This window comes from Hypomesus nipponensis, chromosome 17 (assembly GCF_054491055.1).
Source record: "Hypomesus nipponensis isolate SF chromosome 17, ASM5449105v1, whole genome shotgun sequence".
In the NCBI taxonomy this organism is placed as follows: domain Eukaryota; kingdom Metazoa; phylum Chordata; class Actinopteri; order Osmeriformes; family Osmeridae; genus Hypomesus; species Hypomesus nipponensis.
This window is the reverse complement of record NC_140377.1, coordinates 18550622-18571947: the sequence shown is the minus strand read 5'-3', so window position 1 is coordinate 18571947 and position 21326 is coordinate 18550622. Positions and strand designations below refer to the sequence as shown.

At 43.6% G+C, this 21326-nt stretch overlaps 3 protein-coding genes and 1 long non-coding RNA gene across 7 annotated transcripts; 1 reads left to right on the top strand and 3 right to left on the bottom strand.

Annotated features, from left to right (window-relative positions):
- Positions 1-129: 129 nt before the first annotated feature.
- csdc2b (cold shock domain containing C2, RNA binding b) lies at positions 130-2951 on the bottom strand. 2 transcript variants are annotated; one of them, XM_084678777.1, is made up of 4 exons: positions 2499-2951; positions 1083-1319; positions 834-956; positions 130-709 (listed from the first exon to the last, which is right to left on the bottom strand). In XM_084678777.1, the coding sequence occupies exons 1-4, from the start codon at positions 2723-2725 to the stop codon at positions 547-549; spliced, it is 750 nt and encodes a 249-aa protein (XP_084534903.1). In that variant the 5' UTR covers positions 2726-2951; the 3' UTR covers positions 130-546. The 2 variants fall into 2 exon arrangements, with proteins under 2 accessions (XP_084534903.1, XP_084534904.1); XM_084678778.1 differs by lacking the exon at positions 2499-2951 and adding an exon at positions 1467-2427.
- Positions 2952-3086: 135 nt separating this feature from the next.
- Positions 3087-5889, bottom strand: polr3h (polymerase (RNA) III (DNA directed) polypeptide H). Its single transcript, XM_084678779.1, has 7 exons — positions 5719-5889; positions 5411-5555; positions 5167-5263; positions 4967-5053; positions 4472-4535; positions 4168-4375; positions 3087-3726 (listed from the first exon to the last, which is right to left on the bottom strand). The coding sequence occupies exons 2-7, from the start codon at positions 5519-5521 to the stop codon at positions 3676-3678; spliced, it is 618 nt and encodes a 205-aa protein (XP_084534905.1). The 5' UTR covers positions 5522-5555; positions 5719-5889; the 3' UTR covers positions 3087-3675.
- A 441-nt stretch (positions 5890-6330) lies between these two features.
- Positions 6331-7281, top strand: LOC146253820 (uncharacterized). The gene is made up of 3 exons (XR_014731770.1): positions 6331-6438; positions 6726-6859; positions 6937-7281. It is a non-coding gene; the product is annotated as an uncharacterized LOC146253820 (long non-coding RNA).
- Positions 7282-7626: 345 nt separating this feature from the next.
- Positions 7627-20791, bottom strand: LOC146253819 (aconitate hydratase, mitochondrial-like). Of its 3 annotated transcripts, none has more exons than XR_014731769.1 (18): positions 20743-20791; positions 18081-18223; positions 17558-17816; positions 16137-16229; positions 15837-15995; positions 15438-15588; positions 15119-15223; positions 14892-14983; positions 14662-14767; positions 13484-13641; positions 13273-13346; positions 13047-13158; positions 12663-12941; positions 12345-12536; positions 11681-11813; positions 10963-11084; positions 10342-10553; positions 7627-7796 (listed from the first exon to the last, which is right to left on the bottom strand). XR_014731769.1 is itself a non-coding variant. In XM_084677824.1 (18 exons), the coding sequence occupies exons 1-17, from the start codon at positions 20776-20778 to the stop codon at positions 10419-10421; spliced, it is 2349 nt and encodes a 782-aa protein (XP_084533950.1). In that variant the 5' UTR covers positions 20779-20791; the 3' UTR covers positions 7627-7796; positions 10371-10418. The 3 variants fall into 3 exon arrangements, 2 of the variants coding, with proteins under 2 accessions (XP_084533950.1, XP_084533951.1); XM_084677824.1 differs by having other exon boundaries at positions 10371-10553; XM_084677825.1 differs by having other exon boundaries at positions 10461-10553.
- Positions 20792-21326: the final 535 nt, after the last annotated feature.

Genomic DNA, 21326 nt, shown 5'->3' with positions numbered 1-21326 from the left:
TTTGAATGTCCATGCTTTCTTTTTTCAGTGTCCCCAAATCAGATATTCCTCCATGTGGACTCTCTTACCCTGCCACTCCAACGTAACAGCAATTGACCCCCCCCCCCCCCCCCACCCATGATGCTTCCATCGATGACTGTTTTTTCAACTCAGTTCGACTTCTGTTCATACACTCTCATCTCTTCCCCTCCCAAACGGGTCTGGGCCTCCCCTTCCACATCCTTCCTCTCTCTACCTCTCTTCCTCTCTCTACTTCCTGTACTCGCTCTTATGTCTAACAGATTGAGACTGAATTCTGGTTATCTATCCTTCTCTCCAACGTCCTCACATGTATTTTGTAGACTTGCATCAATATGTGGAATGTATAAACAATACATTTGAATTCATTTGGTCAACTCAAAGCATGCACTATGGAGAAGAAGTATAGAGTATCTAAATTCAGTACTCCCCCCAATGTTTTGTTTCACCCTGAAGTACCTCACCTCCCGCTTCACCTCTTCCCACCCCTGCCCTCCCCCAGTGTGACTCACAGGCCTGATCCGAAGCCTAGGAGCTGATTATCTGTCCAGACCAGGTCTCGTGCTTGGTTCCTGGGTTTTGATGTATTATCTTCACCTCCACTGCCTGGACCTTCAGGTTTTTAGGGGGGACCCGGCAGACTTTGTATGTGACCTCATCCCCCTCCACCAGGACATACTCCCCTTCAATACTACAACAGAGGGAGGGAAACACACAGACCAGAATGTATCTAGCCCACCATAGAAAGCCACTTAATTTTTAAACAAGATGATTAACATGAACCACAGTTTTTGTGGAGGTGAGGGGGCACTCACTCTGAGATGTGCACAAAGACGTCTTCACCGCCGTGAGAGGGGCGAATGAAACCGTGACCCTGTGACCTGGAAAAGTTCTTACACACGCCCTTGAATACTGGTCCCGAAGTGGCCCGCACAGTACTGGAGAAAGGGGAGAGGACAGGACAGGGAAAAACGAAAGGCAACGACAGAGAAGAGCAGGAAAAAGTGAGAAAGAGAGTCTGTGCCTTGAAAGAATCAGACCAGACATGAATTTTTGTTCCTTACGCTGAGTATGTTCGGGTGCGCTTGGTTGGCAGAGGACTAAGCAGCTCCCTGGGGAGGGGTGGAGCTCCGCCCTCCCATACACGGCTGCCCTCTCTCAGGAAAGGGAAGGACAGAGAGAGAGGGGTGCTGGGGGAGCGCAGCGGGGTTTCCGAGGGGTCAGCCATGGCTGAAGTGTGGTTGGCAGGGCACTTTTCTACAGGCTCCTCGTTCTTGTGTTTTACCACAACCTTACACTGACTGTTGTGGGAGGGTCACAGCAAGAAAGAGAAAAAGAGGAATTGTCAGAGAATAGGAAATAATTCTTTTTTTTATATGATTGATAAGAAATGTTGTTGTGTCATTAATAAGAGTTCTTCTGTGAAATAAATAGACAAAGGTGCCCACTTGCATATCCTCAGCAGCAAAACAGTAAAACTGTTGAATAGAAGGTTGAGTTCCCATAGAAACCATAGTTGTCTGTATTCTGCCTACTCTTAATGTATGTTGTCATAAATGACTTTGATAAATGACTGAGTTTAAGCCCCAAGTTAAAGAAACAAAAGAAGCTATTGAAGAGCTACCCGGTGCTGCCTAACATATCCAGGGAATTGGAACACAACAAAAAAGATCAGCTTTTGGAGTCCAAGATGGCTGTGTGGGTTTCATTACGCGAATTCCTTCCCGTCTGCCTGCCAGTATCATCAAGGTTACATTGGAACAGTATGCCATGACAGGTCTCATGCTATACCAACGTCAGAGCAGCTGGCGAGACTGGTGATGGTGCGTTTGCGACGTCACGCTACGATCCACATTGGACCAAAACATTAGGCTTATAGCCTACAATTCAGCTAAATGTTTCAATTCGGTTGAGTACCATTTAACATAATCACAGCGGGACTTAGTTGAAATAGGAGGATTTTATGTCTCAAAATGATCCCTATGATTTGGCCAAAATATATATTAACAGCAGGCACCTCGATGTCGAAGCAATATTCAGCAGTTAAATATGATAAGCATGACATTCTCTGCGGTTAAGAAAGTGTTTACGAATTCACAGAATTTCATAACAATTCATCAATAACGGTGCGTGCATTTAGCTCCAGTAACCGTCGCTTCCCATCGCGTTCTCTAGTAAAATGAAAACTACTATTGTCATCACGATGTCTCGCATCAACAATATCCCTTACTAGAAGGTACCCTACCACACACGCTACTTCCAGAACAATTAAAGGCTGTAGTCGATTCAGGATATAAGTATCGGTATCTGGTCGAAAAACCACCAGTATGGCAGAGAATATCCAATGCATCAAACGGTTATTAATAGCTCACAGTTTCTATATTAAGGCGTGTCATTCATGGAGGCTTGACAAATAAGATATAGGCCTAATTGTTTTTAAAAAATCTAGATTTTACATAAAAACAGTATTGGTTACTTACTTATCAAGTCCGTGTGTCGGTTGGAAACGGGAGTGTATGTCTTGCCAGTTACTATTATATAATTTCAAATAAATAAATAACTCCGGTGAATTTGCGTAGGCCAACGGAATACCCTGATGTTCAGGATGGCGAGGCTGCGCAGCTGGCGGAGATTCCGTGGTGTGAAGATGGGCGTGATGCGTCTCTCTATCATTCTCGTGTCTGCGCGTGCGTGTGTATACATGCATGGTTCAGGCTGTCACGAATCAACCCCGACAGACCAAAAACGCTTGGATACGTTTTTACATGACGCATTCCCGCATGGTCATTAATGTCCCACATGCCAGTCTTTAGTTTAACAATAAACACGGTGGTAGGCTAAACCATAATAGACTGTTGACAATAGGCACAGCTTTGTAATTAAAATTAGTAAGCTACGAACCGATTTTAGTCACAATTAAACTCGTTTAGGGTCATAATTCCCACATTACTATTAGCCCAAATACAAATCAAAATGTAGTGCACACAAAGAATAACCCCTTGAATTAATACACTGATCAAACATTCAACACGATCATAAGCAGAGTTGCACCTAATAAAACCACTTAGTTATTCACTCCAGCCCTTTATTGACATCAGACTGGATTTAACTTAAACTGAAAGCATTATGCCAACACTTTACCTACAGTAGGTGTAAATGTTTGAACGTTGACAGTCCTAGTACTATTCCATACGATACACAAAGAAAAGGTTTGCAACAGTGAAATAGAACTCATCAGTGATTTGTATGTTCCCTCAGTTCTAACTCACAATGGCTGGGTTTCCCAGATTCGTTAAGCGCTTAAAGCTAAGAGCTTCTTAGGAGGGTTTTAAGATTGCTCTAGAACGCTCTTAGAACGCCTCTAAGAAGCTCTTAGCGTTAAGAGCTTCTTAACGAATCTGGGAAACCCAGCCAATGTCAGTGTTCTGAGTTGCATTACAGTACTGTTCGTATACCTGTGGTCTTTGTTTGATATTCACATAATTGTCTGGTCTTGTCTTTGCCATTTTTATGACATTGTGTTTCCTTTTGAAGAAACTCTGTATTTCTCCCATAGAAGTCTTTGAAACTCCCCAGTGCTGTATCCATTGCACATTGGGAGAGTCCATTTCAAGTCCGTTCTAAAAGAACCGGCACCCCCCATAATACAGGGCTTCGCTAGCTGTTCCACCAGGACAGAAGACCCAAGCCTGGTTCACTGATAGTACCCTGGGCCAAAAGAGAGGGAGCTGGGAATTAATCATGGACACTATCAACACAATTACATAGAATAATATTGTATATCGATATAGAATTCTGTCAATGATGCATGTTCTAAATAGAAAAGCAAAAACAAAATAAAGTATACAGGCATATGAAACAAGTGTGTGAATTTACACTTTTGTTTCACTGTATGTTTATAGTTATCACTGTATGTTTATAGTTAAGCACCATCAGATCCCAGGGAATTCCACATGTAAATCTACTTGGCAATTATTATTTTTTTAAATTCTGATTCTGGAATAACCACTGTCATACTGTTAAAACTGTAAGCTTATAGTCCTTGACTAACTGCTGCACTCAGTATATGCACTTCTTTGCACATCGTTTTGGATAAAAGCATATGCTAAAGGACATGTAGCAGTAAATGTAATCAGTGTATTTGCTTACTACAAGTGTGTAGGGTGATTCTTTCTTCTGTCCGGCGTCTTCTGTCCCTGGGGCGTCTGTTGCCGCTTGGGCTGGGCCAGTGGGTGATGTATCCACAAAGATCTCGTCTGTGACCCGGAAGCGGATCTCTTCTCCCTGGTCCATGTAGAGGTCATGGGCTCCTTCGTCAGTCTCGTACTCCCAGACCCAGACTTGCTCTGCTTCATCACTGGGCAAGAGTAGAGGTCAAGGGAAAGGAAGGGCCAGCATTGTGTTCGGACTAAAACATTTTTACGTTTGCTACCGATCATGTAGGTAAGGATACAATTTTGCGGGTTGCTGCAGAGACTCCGGTGGAATGATGATGTCATCAAAGAATCCAAGGCTGACTGTGAGACAGAAACAAAGCCATGTGAAGACAACATGTGACAGTGATGTCTGCATGCCCTACTAAAAGACTCTGTTGTTCTGACACACTTCATCTACACAGAAGTTCAGGTCTTGTGGTGGTGTGCAGCAATGACTCTGGGGAGCCTAGCAGCCTTAAAAAGCTACATGACCCAAATGAGAGGAAGCAGATCACAGTATGTGCCTGTGACCCCATTATCACACCAACAAATCTACCGAGTGTAAAAAAGATCTACATTCAAAAGGCTACACAACAATTATAGTATTGGACATACACAAACAAGGAACATTCAATGATAGCGAAACAGAAGTGGCTGTTATGTACATTTCAGAGAACGCTGCTGGTTAGGGTGAAGATGTAGTCAGAGTAGCCGCCTACAGCTGGAAGACGGACTATAAGACCGATATTTACCATGCACTCCTTCCTGGCTGCAATACTTGATCTTCCCAACCAAGATCTGATCCAGGAAAGGATGGAATACAACATATCTAAAGTGAACTGACAGAGTACAAGAAAAGAGAGAGGGTTAAATTGACTCTTAAAATATAATTTACCCATAAACTTGATTGAAAGAAGATGTTATCATCAGTATGAGTACAACATATCCATACCTTTGGTGTGGGAAGCTCCATCACCTGGGAATATGTAGGAATCCTCTAGTTTAGTGATGTCATAGAGACAGATGCAAAGACCAACATTGTACACCACCTGTGGGGACGCAAACGATGACCAGACAAATGTTTACAGGAAAAATGTAAACAGGACAATTAGAATGGCAGAATGGACAACCAAGCACAGCAAAAATGCTTGAAGTTTCGTGACTCATTCAAAAGTTAACTCTCTATATTAACTCACCTTGTTGGCCAATTTCTTATTAAGCTCCTCTGCAATGGCATCGTTGAGTTGCCTCTGAAAATTCCATGGAGGAATCCTGACGGTGTCAACCATCTCCACCGCCACAAACATGATGAACTTAAGTTCGCTAGCCTAGCTAGTTTAGCTGTAAAGCAAAACAATTCCATGCATCAGATTCGTGGCAGTTAACTAACTAAAAGTACACATGATATATACAATGCAACCTATAACACCTTGCTAAAGTAATAATTTAGATAGCTTAGGTTTATTGAAAAAAGCTGCCAATTTGGGTTGTCACTGCGACCTACCTTATTTGCGCCGAAGTTTAACCAACATATGATAATTTAACAGTGCCCTCTCTATGAATGTTTGTAATCAGATTTATGAAGTTGCAATCAAAGCTTGCTATATTGACAACCCGGTACAATTATGTACAAAGCTTCTCTTGCATGTCAACATTTTAACACGTGTTATTTATTACGACAGTAGATTTACATTTACGGTATGTGGAAAATTTAAAGGCGTACTACGAGTTTTCACAACGGAAGAAAAGTAAAGAAAAGAAAGAATTGTATGATATGCTAAACCACTTTCCCACAATGTCAACGAACCATGATTGCAGTGAACTTCCCCTTATATGTTATATTATTTAAATTATTTAATTGTTCTTCCTTTTTATGTTTTTATTTTGTTTTCCTTTTCACTTCCTTCCATTATTAACCCAGTATTATAAAATGTGTATTTTTGATTACAATGTTATTATGCCATTTGGCAAAGGTTCTGTACCTTTCATATACTAAAAGAGCATCAATGTTGCAATGTATGGTTTGTTCCTTTTCAATGCAAATATATATATATTTCAAAAAAGGTTTTGCCCTTTTCACATGAGGCCTCACCATTTCCGTTTTTATGCCGGTTATGTTTATTTCCGTCCGATTGCACAGCGGAATGCTGGAGTTTACCCAGTCACTTCTACATCTGCCAGAAGTATTAGATGATGTACAGCGACTTGCAGATGCAAAACTCAAGTAGGTTGAGGGCAGTAAAGACTGAGAAAGATTCTAAGTGATAAGTCAGAATAACAATATGTTTAAAGTTGACACATTTACTGTTATCTTTATATTCCATCTTTGTAGACACTATTGGTGAAAGTTTTTTTAGTACAACATTTGTACCATTTAAATGTATAATTAGTTGTACTTTACTTTGTAAATGGGGTTGTTCTTAAACTGTTGAATGGTAATGCATTGGTAATGCAAAAATAAAAAACAATTCTGTACAGCAACAACACTCATTGTTATGTCTTTATTAACAGGTTACACTTGATTCAGAAGAGGTTCCTGTGGTACTTAAGTTCTAGTGACTAAACGTGCAGCTCCAACTCTTTAATTCAATCAGTGGCACAGTCCAGTTTACCTGAAGGGGAAGAAAGAGCATACACCTTAACAGGTACAGTGGTGGAAAGTAACTGAGTACATTACATGATGATGAAATTGTAATTTACTGCCATATTTCTTCTTCTTCAGTGAGACACAGCAAACTCCCACTGTGTATTACTAATCAGGAGAGGGACCGCAGACATAGTCACAGTCTTATCCCCACTGCACCAGCAGGCACAACCCTCCTCTGTGCTGCCCCATGGGACCGGGCTCCCCTGAGAGTCTTCCAGGACAGCAGCACTCAGGTGCTTTCTTGCTCGCTGGAACACCGACTCCCAAGCGTGTGAACATCTCCCGAGAGGCGTGAAATATTGATACACTTGATACCATTTTTGGTAATCATAACTCATATTTATTGACCATTTATAGGGGAAATAAAGATATTCTTGTACGCTATAATTTTGCAAGCATTCCGTTTTAAAAATCAACACGAGATGGAATCAGCAAGGGAGTTAACGTTGACAAAACAATAACACCTACATTGGGTTTCAGTTGTGACTCTTAACTGCAATGTCTGAATTGATCCATAATTAAAAAGTGTTCGAAGTCGAGCAGGCCCAATTCCTGACTTTAAAAACACATTTGTAATATTAAATCTTCGGAGGACTGTTTGTCAGAGAAGTGAAAGACATGATTTGTTCTACTTTAGCAATTTTATATTGCCTCACAAGTATTTAACTGAAATATTTAGCCTGCAGTGGAGTAGGTAATCAATAAAGCCTCACACAATACAAAGTTGTGCTGGCATTTACCCAGTTCAAATACAAAGACATCATGCACATTTTGACACAATATTTAATAAGAGAGCTCATCAAAGAAAAATCAAGGATAATTCACCTAACAAAACCAATGTATTTATTTTGTAACACAACAGCTGGTATGAACAGGGATTTATTTGTATTTGGTCATTAGATTGATTAAATGGATGGAGGCATCTTTGGCGATTACTGCAATAGACAAATCAGAGAAGCAAATTACCAGCAATTCATCACATTTTCTGAAGTTGAGGAAATGATTAAACAGAATTGAATCTTAGTAATAGTAGTTATTGTGCTCTCAGTAGAACCTCTTTAGACTACCTCTGTAAAACAGGGCATCATTCACCTTCACTCATCATTAAATCATGTAAAAATATAATTAAATGGGAAAACCTGACTTCATCCCTTGGGAAAACAGCATAAAGCATATTACTGAACTTCCAATCCAATACCTTGCAGTACAATCCAATTCACATTATTTTTGCACACTTTATCTTTCATTTGATTTTACTGTCAAATAGTTGAATGGTTTGTGAAGCTAGGAGACTGGAGATATTTGTTATATGAAGACTATTGGAACATTGTATTCTGAAATTAGGCTACAGTGCATCACACAGAGAGCAGAAAGCTCTAAATTAAACAGCGACACATCATGCTCATTTCCTCTCTGTGTAAATATATATATATATATATATTGTATATGTACACTCTTTTATGCAATATGCTGCTATGTCATATAGGTATAGGATTCACCTGAGGCCCAAACTGCCTTTACATACACATACATCAGTCATGGGAGCACTGGCCATTTAACTTTAGTTCCTCCATGGGAATCTTGGAATATTGAGATACAAGTATGGAGATTGTGTGCCTTTTGGCATCAGAACTTGCCTTTAATTGATGCAATTCAATGATAGCATGTATTGACGCAGAAACAATCATAGGAAAAGGAGATGGACAATGCTCCCAAGACGACTCAAAACCAAGTGTCACTCTTATCACACTGCATCATTGTCAAGCATTCATTATAGAAAACGTTTAACTTTCATCAGTCTAGGCAAACTCCACATACAATATGGCAAGATTCTACACCAAACATCAGGACCAGGATTAAAACAATGACACAATAGAACATATCTCATCAGTTACATTAGTATTTTTCATATTGAATTGAACAGAGAATGCCTCAGTCCTGTGAAACAACACACAAACTGGGCTTGGAGTCTAAGGAGTGCAGCGATTGCTGATTAAAAGAGCACATAATAAGCGAAGAAAGCCTTTCGAATACTACATAGCGCTAGTGAACAGGAATCTGAACACTAGATTGTGCGTTTAGTTTTCATAAATGACGAAGTAGAAGACAACCTTCCCCCCAGGCCAAGTCCTAACTTGAGACAACTCCACTCAGAATAACACCTCTAGTTTATATCCTGCCGACATCAACACTAGCACTGCTGAGGTTCCCACAGCTCCTGTGGGTCTCAGGTTAGGACTTTGCAGTGAGAGGGCCTGGAGTCGTTGTGTTAGAACGGAGAGAAAGAGGCAGCACAAGTGGATAGACGGAGACAGGAACATGGACGGAATAACACCTGTCGATCAGGGTCAAGCATGCAAACACCACCATACATGGACCAACACACATGGACGGCAACAATCAGAGCAGCTGCATGAATTCAGTTGTTGACTCCTACCTATGTACACTCACACAGAGAAGAGGGGCCCCAGCTCAAGAAGTACCGTGAGCTTTCTTCCTACATGATATGGAACACGTCTTTCAATTAAAAAAAAAAGAAAGTAAATTTACAATCAATATGCACAGAGCAGCAATACTGGGTGCGTTTGAAGACTGAGGCCTACAGCCGTCACACAGCTACCACAGGGCAGAGAATTCAGTTAAAAACTCATTTACGACGAGAGGTCAGATGAAAAAATAGGACAAAGTAGGACTGCACCCAACTACTGTTCCTCAGACAACTCCTTCCTATTCCCCTGAGTGCTCCTTGCAGCCTGGTACAGTCCAGCATTCTGATACAGTAGAGAAACCCACCTTATAATCACTACCGGTGAGTAAAACGCTTTCTTTCAAGTCAAGCCTGATAAGCTATCAGCTAGTCGCACAGAGTATAAATATCAGATGTGATAGAAAACTCAGGACACTGGGGGTAGATTCAATTACAGTTGAAGGTACAACCCAATGAAAGAGCTTATAGGTCTGTTTGATGGAAGGAACACAATGATACAACAGCAACGATGTACAGGCAGGGATTGTGCATGGGAGTTTAACAGTAAACATCTTAAGATGGGCTCTTTTCTCTGTGTGTGCATGTCAGGTAGGAGTACACTGAATACGACTGGATTGAGTCAATGGCAGGAAGCTTGACGAATGGGATTGCCCCACATGATTGTAGCATTGCCAATAGGAGCAGTGCTGCCTAGAACAGTAACACACTATGTTATGCTCAAACAAAGACGCATGTGGTGTGTGTATGGGGGGAGTTCGTTCAAAGTAATCATGTGTGTGTGTCGTGTGTGTGTGCGCATTTCATTTGTACAGCGACCGGGGTTGTGTGCTTGTATGTGTGCAAGTGTGTATCCATGCGTGTGTGTAGTGCCAATGTGTAGCAGTCTGATGGTACTTGTCTACAGGTGTGCCTACGCTCACAAGGTAAGTCTACCATGCCAGAACGCCTTCCCTTCCTCACTCTCTCTCACTCCCTTTCCTCCCCAATCTCACTCGGTCTCTATGAAGCCCATCCTTCTCACTATCTCTAGGCCCCGCCCCTCAGGCCTGACTAGCCCCGCCTCTGGGCCTCAATGCTGCAGCTCCTTCATCCGGTTGAGGGCGCTGCCTGCCTGGAACCACTCGATCTGCGTCTCGTTGAAGGTGTGGTTCAGCGTGATGCTTTCCTGGCTCCCATCAATGTGCGTGATCACAGCAGTCAGGGGCTGATGAAGAGAGACCCAGAGAAAGAGAGACACAGACAGAGAGACAGACAGAGAGAGAGACAGAGAGAGAATCAGGATCTTATGCACAACTCCAGTCTGGTAAACCGATACCATGACAACATCCATTACATCTGCTAAACTGACTAGGATTTCACCGTGCAAAAGCCTTAAGGGCTTTTCATTCCAACACTAAACCAGCACACCTGGTTCTGGTAACTAGCTGGTTGACAAGCTGAGTCATGTTTGTTATATCTGGGGTTAGAGTGGAAACCTACAGGAGGATAGATCTCCTGGAGCAGGAATGCACAGCCCTGCCTTAGGGGGTCCTATGGGACCAGCTCTTAGGTCTAGGATCCTCATCCCTATGATATGGAAATCAGAGCAGGTATCTGGGGGAATGGTCTCTCACCTTGCCTGGGGCAAAGGACTGGAGTCCAGTAATGGAGATCTTGTCGTCTGGACGGACCTTGTCGTAGTCTGAAGGGTCGGCAAAGGTCAAGGGCAGTAGACCCTGCTTTTTCAGGTTGGTCTCTGAGAAAAAAGAGAGGAGGGGCCCGAAAATGAGACAATGACAAGAAAGGAAAAAAGAAAGAAAACCTGACAGACAGAGGAGGAGGGGGAAAAACAAAAGAGTGCGCGAGGGGAACCGGCTCACATCGAACAGCCATTGTGTAAACAGAGAAAGGCTCTCTGTCTCTGTGCCCAGATTTATTACGCCGCAAATCAAGGTCAAGGAGAACAATGCCCATATTCAATCTGTGTGTGAGTGTGTGCTTTTACACACACTCTTGTATTTAGCATCTAGCAATGTTTCTTCTTCTACTCGAGCCTTGTGACGGTTAGTATCGACTCTTTCCCCCCTCATGCCAGCCTGCGACTGTGTGTCTGTGAAGTTAACACACATCAAAGGGGAGTCAGGTGGCTGAGCGGTTAGGGAATCGGGCTAGTAATCTGAAGGTTGCCAGTTCAATTCCCGGCCATGACAAATTACGTTGTGTCCTTGAGCACTTGCCTCGGGGGAATGTCCCTGTACTTACTGTAAGTCGCTCTGGATAAGAGCGTCTGCTAAATGACTAATGACTAAATGTAAATGTAAATGACTTCCAATTCAGGTCGAGTGTGCGTACCGTGGATCCTGGCGAAGCTCTTGACGATGATGGCGCGCCCCCCAAGGTGTCTGGGCTCCAGGGCGGCGTGCTCTCTGCTGGACCCCTCGCCGTAGTTCTCATCTCCCACCACCACCCACTGAACGCCGTTGGCCTGCAGGACAAGGAGATCCTCGGTCACATACTCAGTACCAAGAGTAGCCCAGTCACACCGCAACACAACTGAGATGGAGGCGGCAGGGAAGCTACCGCGGATCTACGTACACCTGAAGTCAACTTCGGAGAAGAGTGTTGTTGTGTTATTAGGGGTGGGGGAAAAATCGATTCGCATTTGAATCGTGTTTCAGTCTTCTAGCGATTCATACATTTCAAAAATCTTTTTTTTTTTTTACAATGAGTTCACTAAACTGCAAGGAAAAGCTATACATTTTAAGGTTTTGATGCATTGAGATTTTTTTAGGTAACACTAAACAGCAAACTGGAATCAAATGTGGGTATATATTGAATCGAAATGTGATTACAAATTATAAAAATCGTGAATCTGAAGAATCGTGAATTTAAAAAATCGTGAATCGATTTTTTATCAAATTGGGACCCCACGAATCGATACGAATCGTATCGTGAGGTACCAAAAGATTCCCACCCCTATGTATTATGTTAGGACACTTCTTCCTGGGTGTCTCACCTTGTAGTGGCGAGCCACATCGGGCACGCCTCCATGCTCCCCGGTCAGCAGGTTTCTGATCTTGTTCACGGCGTTGTTCTCGGTGTTGACCGCTCCAATCAGAAGGTTGTTGGAGATGTTGTCAAGGTGACCTCGGAACTTGAGCCAGGGGCCGGCGGCGCTGATGTGGTCAGTGGTGCACTTGCCCTTCACCTGAAGAAGAGGAGGAGGAGGAGAAACGGCTGACGAAGAGGAGAGGATGGCCCTCCTTGATGGATTCTCCTTGTCTAAATTCCTTCCCTGCTCGCTTTTCACTCTCCTCCCCCCTCCCTCTCTCACCTTGATGAGGACGCGCAGGTCCTTCAGGTCCTTTCCGTGCCACTTGTCGAAGGGCTCCAGCAGCTGCAGGCGGTTGCTCTGGGGGCTGACATCCACCTGGACGGAGCGTCCCTCGGCCGGCGGGTGCTGGTACGTGTCCTGGCCCGGGTCGAAGTCGCGGGTAGGAAGCTCATCCCCGGTAGGAGGCTCCAGCTTAAACTTTTTGCCGTTGGCGTCGGTGAGGTAGTCCTTCTCAGGGTCGAAGTTCAGGGTGCCGGCGATGGCCATGGCCGTCACAATCTGGGGGAACGGAGGAGGGCGGGGGAGTGTGGCGGGGGACACCGGGGTCAGAAGGGGATTTCAATGAGAAGGTTGCCGACGTGTGTTCGTGGGGGTGACGTGTACCTCAGGGGAGGTGACGAAAGCGTGCGTGGCGGGGTTGGCGTCGTTCCTGGCGGAGAAGTTCCTGTTGTAGGACGTGACGATGGTGTTCTTCTCTCCCTTCTTCACGTCCTTCCTGAAAAGGGAGACATGCGGCAGGGTCACTGCTCCCGTCGCTCCCTGTGACAAGGCCTTATCTCCAGATTTAGAACATTCTAGGCAAACTGGATGAGAGTTGTAGAGGATTTACCTGTCCCACTGGCCGATGCAAGGCCCACAGGCGTTGGCCAGAACCACTCCTCCAACATCACTCAGGATCTTGGCCTACAGGAGAAAGAGACAAACTGTGTCAGCCTATAGAGCACAAAGAAGTTTGTCCGGTAAATACATATTTTTTGGTCTATCTTCCAGTACAGAAGGTTGCTCCTTCAAAGCCACTGCAGGGAGGTAGGGACACTCACATAGCCATCCCTCTCAATAGTGGCCCGGATCTGCTCTGACCCGGGGGTGATGGTGAAGGAAGCCTTGCACTTCAGGCCCTTGTCCAGGGCCTGCTTGGCCAGGGAGGCGGCCCGGCCCATGTCCTCGTAGCTGGAGTTGGTGCAGCTGCCAATCAGACCTGCGGATGCAAACCAGGTCACCCATAAAGGGAGATTAGGAGACGAAGAGGGAACTGTATTGATACTTTGCATGGACCATAGGGTTTCAAGTCTGATCTTTGGGAAACTTGCAAAGCTCTTTGTGACACTGCATGTAAAAAGGGCTATACTAATAAAGTTTGATTAGGGAGTACAGTGTTTCCCCTAGAATTTGTTTTTAGCAATGGGGGCAGGTCAGGTCTAACCCCCCCCCCCCCCCCAAAAAAACAAAGTGCTAACCCTAACCCTATATTTCGGAGCAGATTAATGTAATAGTCTAATCGCTAATGTAATATTGCACATATTTTCGTCCTGTTTCCCCTAAAGAAATAAAGTTGGCATACTTAAAGACACCTTACAGTATGTTCTAAATGGCATAAATGCTGCCAATTAATAATTGACGTAACAACTTATTGTTAATGGTCAGTGGCCTAGCCTATTGATTAAGGTAGGCCACTCGGAAGCATGTACACTGTCTGCTTCATTTGATCTTGATAGGCTAAGCATTCTGTAGCAAATAATAACAATATACCCACTATTTATTCATTAAAACTACTTAAGCATAATAATGCACCTAAGAAACAAACGTGAGCAAGGGCAGCAATCGCTATCAAATCAACAGACGTGCAATTTTGCTAGCAGGGGAAGCAAACAAACAAACAACGAAAATCACCAGTTAACTTCATTTAAATTTGCAAGAACTATAGACTAATACAATAACAGGCTTAAATGAACTGACAACATAAGTTATACGACTTACAGTTCTCAAGGACGCACACGCACAATCTCAACTGCGCTGTGAAGTGCGTCTGTGCTATTCTCCGACATGCGCTCCAACAATCACGGCTGATAAGACGGCCTAAAATTGTGTACAGCCCCATTTCTGATACCGTGGCGGCAGAAATGTATCCGTGGCGGGCCGCCAAATCAACACAGGGGAAACACTGGAGTAACACTCAGGGGAATAGGAGGTGGCAACGGACAGCAGAGCAAACACTGACCCACTTTGACTTCCAGGGGCCAGCCGTTCTTCTTAGCCACAGCCCCGATCTCGGACACAGGGTGGGCCAGGTCAGGGGTGAAGGGCCCGTTGATGTGGGGCTTCAGCTGCCAGAAGCACGAGACAAACACGGTTACCCCTTCTGAACATGCACTACGATCAGGACAAAAATGGAAAGAGGCACGAATCCCCGCTGGATGGAAACGAAGGAAGACTTGAGAGTGGACCTACCTCGCTCAGGTTGATCTCGATGACCTGGTCGTACTCGCAACCCTTGTCAGGGACCAGGTCTTCATGGTACTCATCAGCCAGGGCAGCGATATCTGACAGAACAGAATGGGAGGGTGAACAACGGAAAAAAGAATGGAAGAGAAAGAGTAGCCTTCTAAAGTGCTTGAGGAGAGGACAGACATGTGAAGGTGAGAGTGGTGGAGGAGGTCGGCTGGGTTGGTGCTGACCTCCACGGCCGGTCTTCTCCAGGTAGGTCTTCATACGGTGGTTATAGGGAAACACAGAGGTGGTGGCTCCAATCTCAGCCCCCATGTTGCAGATAGTGGCCATGCCTGAAACCAGCAGGAGAGGGTTACATAGCGAGACTATCTGTGAAGCATGTGACATGCTTGAAAAAAAAAAAAAAAAAACTATACAAATGTGGATTTGATTTGACAAGACTTTTTATACCAACTGGAAAGCCTTGAAAATGCAAAACCTTGTGCAGCCATCATTGACAAATGATGCCCCCAAATAACCCCAAGACAAACTAAGCCAAGACCTCACCTGTGCAGGAGATGGAGTCCACCCCTGGTCCGTGGTACTCCACGATGGCTCCGGTGCCACCCTTGACTGTCAGGATGCCAGCCACCTTGAGGATCACATCCTTGGGGGAGGTCCAGCCAGACAGGCTGCCCGTCAGCTTCACACCTATCACCTGAGGGTCAAAGGTCATTTATAACACGAGTAACAGCTATGCTTTCCTTCTGGTTCCAAAGACAGAAAGCGATGGAGAGGATTTGAGGATGATTGTAATGGTTGATGGGATGGATGAAGAGAGAGACAGAGAGCAATAATAATAAGAGAGAGAGAGCGAGTGAGGGAGGGACACAAAGGTTTAGGGTCATGAACAGGGGTGTTGAAGACATGTTAGGACAATGGTATGTGTTCAATCTCAGCACTCACATTGGGACACTTGAGCTCCCAGGGTATGTCAGCCATGACGTCCACGGCGTCGGCTCCTCCCACTCCAATGCAGATGGACCCCAGCCCCCCCCCATTGGGCGTGTGGGAGTCTGTGCCAATCAGCATGACTCCAGGGTAGGCATAGTTTTCCAGGATGATCTATCCAGGTAAAAGACCATGCCAGTCAGGTGATGACGTGCACAGCCATCGATGGACACTGCCCAAGTGTTCACCTCAGAATAGCTTACTCATTCCAGTCACCATTTACTTTATGTGCTACCATAAAGTTGCACACTGTACCTGGTGGATGATTCCAGAGCCAGGTTTCCAGAAGCCGACTCCATACTTGGCTCCAGCAGTTGCCAGGAAGTTGTACACCTCCTGATTCACTTCCTGGGTTAGAAGTGAAAGAGAGGGGAGTAAGGTCATGAGTGATATTTTCAGCTGCTACTGCTACTAATCTTCTCAGCACCAGTTTGTCCAGGTAGCAGTCCTTAATTCCCTTAATGCTCGTTACTCAACTTGACCTCGGTCTAGGTAAGATGAGTGAGTGACCCATGATTACCTAATATCACTAGTCCTAATTTGAACTAGCTGGTTATTAAAAACTAACTCATTTCGTTACAACCCTCTGGGGGTCAGATGACTGAGCGGTTAAGGAGTCGGGCTATAAGTCAGAAGGTTGTTGGTTCGATTCCCGACGTTGTGTCCTTGTGTCCACTTCACCCTACTTGCCTCGGGGAGAATGTCCCTCTACTTACTGTAAGTCGCTCTGGATAAGAGAGTCTGCTAAATGACTAAATGTAACCCTCACTGTAGCATTGAAGTATACAGCATGACAGTGGTGTAGACTCTACGTGATACGCAGGTATACACCGTATACCCACTAGGAAGGGTCAGGATTTCCGTATACCCACTTTAAAAAGCGCAAGGATACGCGACACGGTTTAGTGACAGAACCTTCACACCTTCACTCATCATTTCACCCTGTTTGCGTTGCGAAGCCATATGTTTTCTCAAAAGCCTCAAATCTTTTAGGTAAAAATTTGGGTTGTCATTTTTGGCAAATATATCAAAATCCAACGAGTTCAACGTAATGTTTATATTACATAAAGCTCAAAAAACAATTTTGTGCTCAAATTAATGATAAAAAACTTTGCTCACATTACCTGTGGAAGTCCCTATCGAACCTAACATCAAACCGAGACTAGGTCTCGGTTAGGTTTGGGCTAAAGCCCCTAATGTTTACAACCTCTGGCTCCACCCCTGATGGTGATTAACACTAAACATATAAAATCAGTCCAGTCTCCCCAGCTGTAAAAGTAATTTGCTGTTAAGGTATTGTGTCTCTTATAATAAATTGACATGTTGATAACACATAAGTAGTCTTTCAGAAAGCTCCCAATGACATGTAGATGCATACTGTATGCATTAGTGAGTGTGGTGGTGCTTGTGGGGTGTCGCTCCAGGACGGATGAGTATGAGGCCGAGAGGGAAGAATCACAGTTTACTCTGTACAAAAAACTACACTAAACCACTGGAGCATGTGCAATGGGGATTGCTGAACATTAACTAATGAAAACAACATTAACGATCCACAACGCTTTCGCAAACCCATGACATCTACACTCTTACAACATCAGATCCCAAACAAGTCTTTGTAGAGTCTCTAAACCCCCCCGTCCCCACACGCCAACCGGGCCTGACCCCTGACCTCTCACCTTTGCCCTCTGCAGATCTTCAACACCACCAATCTGAGCTTCGATCAGGTGGTCGCAGTGGATGGTGGAGGGCACGGCCACCCTGGGCAGGCCGCTGCTGATGAACTGCAGCATGGCCATCTGAGCTGTGGCATCCTGCATGGCCACGCGGTCCGGACGCAGGCGCAGGTAGGTGCGGCCCCGAGCAATGTCCTGCTCCTCTGGGTTATCCAGGTGGCCGTACACAATCTTCTCAGACAGGGTAAGGGGGCGGTTGAGCCTGAGAAGGAGAAGAGACCGGGGGATTTGAACGTTTCAGCATGTCAGTGAGATGTTAATCATCTGAACCAGTTCACAGTGGAACCCTAATTTGTTGCTTAGGCTTTGAGTTCCTAAGGCTAGGTAGCCATGTGACGAGCTACAAATGCTTTTACAAACTAAAGTCTATTTTAGTTATCATTGTAAGGTGGCAAGTCGAGACATTTGCCAGAGTTGGGCTTTGTGTGTGGCATGTGTGTGTATGGTATGTAAAACAGATAATAACCTCTTGCGGACAATGTTGATGTTCTCACGCAATTTCTCATAGTTGATGCTGGAGCCAGGCTCAAAGCGGCTCATGGCGACCTTGGCCTTTGCATTGAAGGCAGCGGAAACATGGAGTCTCCTTGCCCCTGTTCCAAGAACAAGCTGAGGGATGAAGGAAGGAGTCATTGAAGCCAATTAAAAGTTTTACTTCTCATCAAACCTTTATGACTTGCTTTGCTGACTTATTACATTACGACATGCTGGACACACCTAAATCCTACTCAAAGTTTGGTTTGAACGCAGGTTACACATAAGAATGTGATGGGAAAACTAGGCCTAAATAACAGGGAGTCCGATGGCTGAGCGTTGAGGGAGTCGGGCTAGTAATCAGATGGTTGCCGGATCGATTCCCCGCTGTGCAAAATGACGTTGGGCAAGGCACTTCACCCTATTTGCCTCGGGGGAATGTCCTGGTACTTGTCTTACTGTAAGTCGCTCTGGATAAGAGCATCTGTTAAATGACTAAATGTAAATAAGTTGTAGTATACAATTATAGCCATAGGCGTTAATTTAGGGTGGGACGGTAGCGTAGCATGTTCCCACCAATGTTTAGGAAACATGTAATTGTCCCCACAAATAACTGCGAGTCTAAACATATTTTTTTTCATTCTTTTAAAATGTTCTGCTGTTTAACATTTTCTGCTCCACAATTAATCAATAACTCTCTTTAAGTACAGCGTCACTCCTGATTGGCATGAGAGCGCTGATCACAATGTGTACCAGCCTGTCAGCTACCAGTGGTCAGGTGAGCGTCGAAGTGGGACTGTGAGAAAGAGATTTAATGATTGGCTTTTTGGCAGGCTACAATTGAGTGAATAATAAATGATTAAAAATCGAATTATATTACACCTGTATATTATTGTTGAAAATGTATAGCCTAGTATTTCTAACGTTAACAAGCTTTTGCTAGCTCTGGAACACAACTAGAATTGTCTGCTTGCTAGCTATCGGACATTCATTTGTCTTTAATGGAGATGTTGCGGTCGAACCTATGCTAGCTAGTACCTTGAAACAAACTACAAACTTGTAAAAGTATTCGTTAAGGATTTTGTAAAACTATGTCTGACCATTGTTACAACCAAACCTACGCCCTTGATTATAGCCTAATCATAGGCAGAACTAGACTGATGTATTGCCAATGTTTCAAGAGCTAACATTGATTGGCTGATGAGATGATGAAATCGGCAAATAGTGGGGTCATTCCAGGTCTGGCACTGTATGTTTATAGGCAGTGTTGCCACTTTTGAAGTGTTGCCGCGGGTTGAATTTTTTGTCCGCTGGTTCAGGTAGACCTATTTTGCATGCAAATTACATGAATATCTTTAAATAAAAATCCATGTTTTAAATGAAATAATTTATTTATACCCAAATCCTACCAAACTGACTCCAGATCAGCATGTACACACAAGGACATGGGACCCGCCCACATACACACACGCACTGTGCGGGTGCACTAATGCTCTCAGTCTCTTGAGAAAACCTCCTGAAAACAGTTTTTAATGCTGGCATACTTAACATTTGGTGTTACTTTGTAGATATTACAATACATTTGGCATGATAGCAATGCTGTTGAACTTTAAAAGCAATGGTTTGGCAGGGGCATATTTTGAGTTCTGATATTGGGCTGGTTTGGCCATTGGGCTGGTTTTGATTGGCCATTGGGCTGGTTTTGTCACACAGACCTGGCAACCTTGTTTATAGGTGTAGACTTTACTGTCAGAGTTCACAATGCTGAAACCAAATCTTCAGGTCAGTGACACAACCAAATATAGAATTGGAAATAATTTACAGAAAATGTATTATTTTGATGTCGTTTTAGGAAAAAGGGCTGGTGCTTGATCAAACATATGTTATCTGGCTTAAGTTACTGCATTATAAAAATACAACGTTACATTACTCATACATTATAAGTCTACCTATTAGATAAATGGTTGGTTTAACAACAATGAACGTGAGTGAAGTACAGAACATTAAACTATGATGAATTATGGGCAATCGTTTAAGACGTAGGCCTAATCATGAGCATGCGACTTGAGACAGGGCAAATATAACCCCATATGAATATATTTTGGAATAACGATGAGATAATGAGAGGATGAATACGTTTTATTTCATCATCACAAATCGTACATCCACTGATTACTGCCTCATTTGTAACTAAAACGTTAGCAGCTACCGGCGTTAGCAGTAGTACTAAGACTTGTCTGGCAAGTCAATGCGCACTTAGCGATAAATTCATTAACCTTGTGATCACCTTGTAAAACAGCTGTACACTTGGGCCACTAACGTTAGATCCACAAATATCCAAACGATCACACAATTAGATAATATATTATTATAATAAATTGTGTCTCACATCTGCTTTCATGAACTAGAAGCCGTAGCTAACCAGACAGCAAGCTATCTAAAGACTAGCTAGCCGTTGTTGCTGTCAACAACTCCACGCAACGGGGGACACGGTGACCTGTGGCGGGGATGGATCACGATCTGTCCACAATACATTATATGTTAACGTTATAGTTAGAGGCTTGCTGAAATAGTTGTATATTCAAACAGCTGCCTCAAATTTCAAGAGTGTTGAAAATCAAAAATTCTTAAAAAGAGAATAAGGTTTTTCTTACCCGTAGCCGAGTGACAGTCATACAGTACGACGCCATTTTGCTTACTGAGTCGCTGTGGTGTGACGTCAGATTGTTGGGGGGCAACCCCGTTATCTTTGTCCTGAAAGATATAACAATGCAATTGTTAATTATTTTAATCGAGAGAGACCGAGCCACTTCACATTTTCTGATATAAATTTTACCGTCTATATAAATACTTAGATTGGCATATATAATTTGCGGATAAGCCAATTAACGGATTTGATGGTTTATATGGACACTCACCTGTGAGGATTTCAACGCACTAGTTCCCTATAATAAACGTACCTGTTCCCTATAATAAACTGTAAGCTACTGCAATACGACCAGTAAAATAACGTATGCCAATTTGAAACTTTTTCGCACTTCTATTCCATTATGGAATGCATCCTTAAGATACCACAACTAGGTATTTATTGTCTTAATAAGGAACTGTATCAGTGTTAATAATCAAGTGTTAAAAAGTGATGTTGAATTTCAGTTGACTGGCTGAACAGTAATCTGCATAATGGTATATCACCAATGCAAAAGTGCACCTGTAAGACTATCTATCTATTTATGTATCC